Source organism: Rhipicephalus sanguineus, unplaced genomic scaffold, assembly GCF_013339695.2.
Source record: "Rhipicephalus sanguineus isolate Rsan-2018 unplaced genomic scaffold, BIME_Rsan_1.4 Seq683, whole genome shotgun sequence".
In the NCBI taxonomy this organism is placed as follows: Eukaryota; Metazoa; Arthropoda; class Arachnida; order Ixodida; family Ixodidae; genus Rhipicephalus; species Rhipicephalus sanguineus.
The window spans coordinates 60,927-67,521 of record NW_023615761.1 but is presented as its reverse complement, the minus strand read 5'-3'; the positions used below and the strand labels follow the sequence as shown (position 1 = coordinate 67,521).

Genomic DNA, 6,595 nt, shown 5'->3' with positions numbered 1-6,595 from the left:
CAAAATAGGCACACGGCACCGGGTGTCCTCGTGTGCCTTTCTTGCGTCCGATTTGTTAGCGCTACGATAGTAATCATTTTTTACCAGCATTGCGCGACCGCCAGCCGGCCGGCACGTCAACGCCTTATCACTATATGTAGCTGAAAAATTTACCAAAACAAGTATTTGCCAGACATCTTTGCTGGACATACTACGCGCTGGTTTATTCAATTTGCCGTTTATTTTCTACGTGCGCTGCTTGAACGGTTTCTTGGCCCTCTCAAGCTTTTTCAAGATCTTGCTGCAAAACGCTGAAAGATCATAATCACCATCATTTGAAATGATATATTATTATTAATATTATTAATACTTTTATTATTTATTTTATTAATGGGGTAGAAGTGCATGCCGTCGCTTACTGTTTTGCCACGCATTTCTCATCCGTTTATAAGGCCTCAGACTCTAGCACTGATCAGACAACAGCCCAAGGCGGTTAGTTCATCCAGTGCTTTGTCGCTGGATGAAAATCTTATCTGCGAATGCATTAAGCGCTTAAAACCATTCTTATCATGTGGGCCAGATGGCATCCCCTCCCCCATACTAAAAGCTTATGGTAGTATATTTGTCCCAGTACTGACTACGATTTAATAACTGCCTGGACACTTCCACATTTCCTAGCATGTGGAAAACTGCTCGTGTTTTTCCAGTATTTAAGTCGGGCTCTAAACAGATGCTTCTAATTATCGCCTGATTCTCTACTATGTGCCACATCAAAGATCTTCGAGCTGGCTCTTCACAACATATTGTCTTTTAGTGTGAAAAACTCACTGATTCCTAATCAACATGGTTTTCTCGCTGGCCGCCCAACTATACCACAAATCTTGCTAGTTTCATGACGCAGATCTCCACACCTATTTCTCAGAGAGGACAGGTTGACATGATTTACTGTGACCTGAGCAAGGCTTTTGACGTAGTCAGCCACACTGATTATGGTTAAACTTGCGCACTTTGATGTTGACATGTTAGTTGTGAATCTCCTGCAGAGCTATCTGCTCAATAGATATTATGTAGCCGTAAATGGCCAAACGTCTTCTTTGTATAAACTGACTAGTGGGGTCCCTCAAGGGTCGGTATTAGGCCCACTCCTATTTTTAATTTACGTTAATGATGTTCTTTTGCCATTCGTAATTCTTTCCTCTTGTATGCCGATGACATCAAGATTTTTAAGGAAATTCATTCAGTTAACGACTGTCGCTTCCTGCAGTCAGACGTGCACTCTTTTTCCGAATGGTGCAACGGTAAAACCTTTCTCTGAATACCTCGAAGACAAAATTTATGTCTATCACTCGCAAAACATCTAGCGTGTCATTTCAATACTCTGTCAATTCTGTGCCGTTATGCAAGGTTTATGAAATCAGTGATCTTGGTGTTGTTTTGACAGCGCGTTAAACTTTTCTTCTGACGTTAAGCGTGCTGCTATGCGGGGCCTTCGTACTCTCGGATGTGTTTGTAGAATGTCTCGAGAATTCAGGTCTCCATGGCCCTACACAAATTGTACACGGCAATATGTCTTCCGCAACTTGAGTATGCGTCCATGATATGGAATGGCATTGCTCAATCCAGCGGTAACACCATTAAACGAGTCCAGAAAAAATTCCTCAGCATATAACCATCGCTTTGCTAAAAATGACTCTGGATCTCGTTCAAATACTGCTGAATTATTATCACTGCCATCACTTCACTGCCGACGAAATCGCTCTGATCTCTTATTTCTTTACAAGCTATTATACGGTATCATATCATGTCCTGTACTTCTCAATTGTGTAAATTTTCGAATTCCGCGTAAGTTAACAGAGAGAACAGACCGTTCATGTACCCGCCTGCTTCTTCCAACACTCTACCGTTCACAGAATACAAGTCTCTATAATGTTAATTTTCTTGATCTTAACGTTTTTCATAGTCCACAATCATTGTTTTTATCCGAGCTTTGCACTGTTTGACATAGTATGGCACAATGTACAAAGTCTTCCCCTCTCCGTCTTTCCGCATAGTTGTATATATGCAATCTAATTTTTTATTCCCCTTCAATATTCTCATATTGTCTTATTTTACTCCTCCCCTGTTGTGATCATTTCTCTTTGTCTACGTGTTTTTGCTCTTATTTCTGCATACTGTCTGTATTGTATTGTTATTTTTATTGTTTTTTTTGCGTGCGCCTGCACAAAGACCTCACGGTGTTCCTCGGCGCGTTAAATAAATGATTGATTGATTGATTCAATAATATTATTATTTCGTAGCACATTTATTTGTCGTTGAATACCTGTAGTCTTCTCAGAATTTCGACCCCCCCCCCCTCTCTGAGAGAAATCCTGCGTGCGCTAATGGATGTCCCCATTGTGTTGCAACGTTTTCCCATTGGAAACATTCGTGCATTGAATGATTTTCTCCCTCTACGTGCATTCACACCTCCACATTGCAGGGAGAGTGCCTCGGAGCCATAGAGGCTTTTCAAAAAGCACTGCCTGAATATTACACCTGTGAGCAAGTTCTGTTAATTTTGTATACTCAGAAAAAGAGAGAAGCGGAAGAGAGGAAAAGCAGCGGAATGTAGCATGGAAAAAAATAATTTGTTCCGGCAGTCTGTGGTCGAAGGCTGCTCGTTTGCAAACTTCAGTTGCTCACACATGTGCAGAAAAGTTCTTGCGAAATGTCAATGCGATTCCAAAAATCTGCGAGTGGCTTTCCTGCAAGAATACTTCACACACGCAAACACTGGCTAAAAGGCTTGTGTAGCGCTCTAAGCTTGTTTAGTGCTTGTAACCCCTCCACATTCCAGCGAAGGTAGCACATGTAGGTGCACAGGCACCACAGGTTCTTGCTTATCAAGATCACTGCGGGATAATCACGCCTCGAATTAAACTGTGCGGCGTACAGAGCGAAAGGAAAGGGAGAAACGACAAAAAAGAAAGGCAGGGACACATGTTGATGGAACAAAAATGTTTCTTTTCCTGCTATTGTGTCGTCCAAGCTGTTCGTTTGGAAAATACACTTGCTCACGCATTCCTAGCAACTATTTTGCTGTGTCATTTGAGCGAGCTGGTTGCTTTCCCTCTTCTTGTTTTCGTCGCCTACATGGCACCACGTCAAATCAAACTCGATGCTGAAAAAGTAGCAGCTTTTGCGATCACTGCTGTAGAAAAGACAGAATGTCAGTAGACTCAGACACCTTATCACTCAATCAGCAGAAAATTTAAAAAATCAGTAGATCTGCTGCTAAATCAGCAGCCGTGGCAACACTGCGTCAAAGAGGCGCGGGAGAGGTTCTTTGCAGTACGTTCCACATGGGTCTCTTTTGCGCATGCGTGGCCACGCCTGGCAACCATGGGCAGCGCGCTCTGGCACCTAATGTCCCTAAATTTTTCCCTCTGGCACCCGCCTCACGCAAACGCCTAAAATATGGGCAGCGCGCGCTAGCAGACGCCGCACACCGACGGTTATGAGCACCCAACTAAAAATGTCGCTCTAGAACAGCCGAAATCAAGCTTAGAAGAATAGGAAAAAGGGACTAAGGCTCCCATGCGGGCACATTTGAAAGAAGTATTGGGCGTGCAGCTGCTACGATGGGCGATTATATGCGCTGCACGCAGGCATCCGCAGCGGCCCGCGACCCATGCATCTAGCTTCATGAAAATATTAAGAGTCTGTGCTTGTGCTGCTCCATTCCATCCGATACAGATGTTACTTCAGTACATTTTGAAGGTGAAAACCTCAGCGCTAATAGGACGGAACACGCGCACTGCGCCAGGGCTCGTCTCATCTCTGCAATTCGTCCTCGTTTGTGCTAAAGTTCTTACCTGCGAAGTTATGCAGCAACGAGGCCTATTAACGTGAGCGTTTGAACGGGTTGGTAATTCATCTAGAACATCATCTTGATGCCTTTCACCTTCCAGTCGTCTCAGGCAAATGCATTTAAGGGACCCTGAGTTTTCGTTGTACTTCAGTACAGGCCATTTCATTGGCGCGTCTTAGCACCTCCGTACGGTAAACGCCATAAGTACGGCAATATCTACCGCACGCAAATGTCAGTCGCTACTAACAAGTCCCGCAGGTGCCTTACATCTTCTTCATGTGCTGTCGCCACTACAGGCCCCACAGTGCCCCGCGCCGCAGAAAAAGTGGCACGGAATCTGCTCTCAACAAGTGCTGAGCGTAGTCGCAGCGGCCAAGCGGCACTACCACTGCGCTCAGTATATTCTAGGGACCGTACTACCGCACTACCACACGCCCGACATACCTGTGCTATAGAGGAGGTCGTGCCCAAGAGACGCAGAGGGGAGGCAAAACGAAAAGACTTACAGATGGTGGTGCATGGTATGAAGCTAGAAAAGACACTTTCCCGAGGTAAAATGTTTTAGCACGCCACACTCGGAGAGACGAGGAGCTTTCAAGTTCAACGCTTTCGTTTTGTCTGTCTAGGTGGCGCTAGAGGAAGGTTTCGCTTGTAGTCATAGGAATAATGCAGATTTAGCAGTATTCAGGCAGTGTTGTGTGTGATTCACTTGCATATATCAGGCGATCGTAACTGCTACATTTTAAGCTACGCATGCTGACACTTGAGTGCTGTTTGACGATTACACTGGTGTTGATTATTTGCACGTTCCGGGCTGGGTCAAGGAACTGAGGAAGAAGAAGAGCGCGAGAGCACGAGCGGCGGGGACGCTCAGAACTGAAAGCAGAGCGCTTCCACACGCAGCTCAAATAAAAGTATATTTTACCTTGTGCCTTTATGACGGAGTTGAGTCTGATCGCAGTGTCTGGAACGCCATCGTTTAAACATTTGGTGCCGAAACCCGGGATTGAAAGCCAGGAAACAGCGGACGGCTACCAGTCAACTGCACAGGCATGGACCGACTGAAGTCGAAGCGGACGTCGCGGCGAGCACAGAACACGAGGATTATAAACGAGGCAAGTGCTCTTCTCGCTAACGACTCTGCATCTTATGACCAGCTCAATTCCATATATGAGAGGCTGAAGGCTAACAACGACGAGCTTCAGAACTTGAACAACCAGATCGAGCAGCACATTCCCGACGAAGAGTTCGAGGCCGAGTATAACGCCGTCCTGGAATATGAAGATAATGCGACGCGAACTCTCGCAGAGATTCTCAGTAAAAAAGATCGCATGCTACAGTCGTCGACACTAACCGAAGGAACGGTCGCCCAAACGGTCGCAGCACCATTAGACGGAACTGGAGTCAGATTGCCTAAACTGACAATAGCTCCTTTCTCTGGAGACCTATGCAAGTGGACGGAATTTTGGGAACAGTTCGACCACATTGTTCACAGTAACGTCCGAATCACTGCAACAGAGAAGTTCCATTACCTACGACTGTATCTGAAAGGAGATGCTGCATCAGTAATTGCGGGACTTCCGACGACTGAGAGTTGCTACAACGACGCCATCACCATGCTACAGAAGCGCTTTGGTGACAAGACGCGCCTGGAACAAGAGTACTTTGCGAAACTACGGATGTTGACCCCTGTTCGTTCATCAAATGACACGAAAGCCCTACGCAACTTGTACGACTACGTTCTCGTCAATATCCGCGGACTCGAGACTCTGGGTGTGCACAAGTCATCCTTCTCATCTATGCTCTGCGACATCCTACTGCGTGCTCTTCCACGGGACATAGTCGTTCAGTATCATCGGTCGTGTGCCGTCCAGGTGGCATGTGACTCGAGAAGTGATGCTACTCCCGTGGGACTGGATGGTCTGCTCAACTTCCTGGGCATTGAGCTGGAAAGCTTAGAGAAGAGCGATTTCAATGACGCTGGAAGACGAGAATTCGGAACAACGCCCGCGGCAAGTCAGTTGACGTATTCTCGCCGTGGGAAACCTACGTCATCTGTGCTTCACAGCAACTCGTCAAGGGAACCAAAAAGGACAACTGCGTCTTCTGCTCGTCCAGTCAACACAAATCTGAACTGTGCACAGCTGAGTTACCACTGACGCAGAAAAAAGAACTACTGTCCAATGACAAGAGGTGTTTCCGCTGCACCACCAAAGGACATCGGGCACGGGACTGCAAAAGGAAGATCTCCTGCTCGAGATGCCAAGCGCGACACGCTACAAGCATGTGTGATCCCGACAGGTGTTCGCGGAAGACAAACTATGTCAACAAGAACGACGGAAAAACTACGACAGTCTGCGCATCACTTGGAAAACGACCACCAAATGAAGGTTCCATCGCTTGCGTCTTTCTCCAGACTTTCCGAGCATGGGCCATAAATGATGACACGTGTCGCTACATACGAGGAGTATTTGATGGCGGCAGTCAGAGGACCTTCATAACTGAAACCTTGTCGAAGCACCTTCGGCTGAAAAGTGTGGGAACTACTCGGATAGCACTCAACACTTTCGCGAGTGCATCAGACCAAGAGGCTAAGAGGCGTCGGATCGTCGAGCTACGACTGCGGAGTCAGTTTTCCGACCAGGAGATATCCTAGCAGCAATAGAGATCCCACACATCTGCCAGGACATCGAAGAGACAACAATGGACGCAGCCTTCGTCGCTTCTTTCAAGAAGCTTGGAAAGGATGTTGCCGATGAGCTGATA

The 6,595-nt window shown here is 46.4% G+C and overlaps 1 protein-coding gene across 1 annotated transcript; it reads left to right on the top strand.

Annotated features, from left to right (window-relative positions):
• Positions 1–4,881: 4,881 nt before the first annotated feature.
• On the top strand, positions 4,882–5,988 carry LOC119378089 (uncharacterized). The gene has a single exon (XM_037647330.1). The coding sequence runs from the start codon at positions 4,882–4,884 to the stop codon at positions 5,986–5,988; it is 1,107 nt and encodes a 368-aa protein (XP_037503258.1).
• Positions 5,989–6,595: the final 607 nt, after the last annotated feature.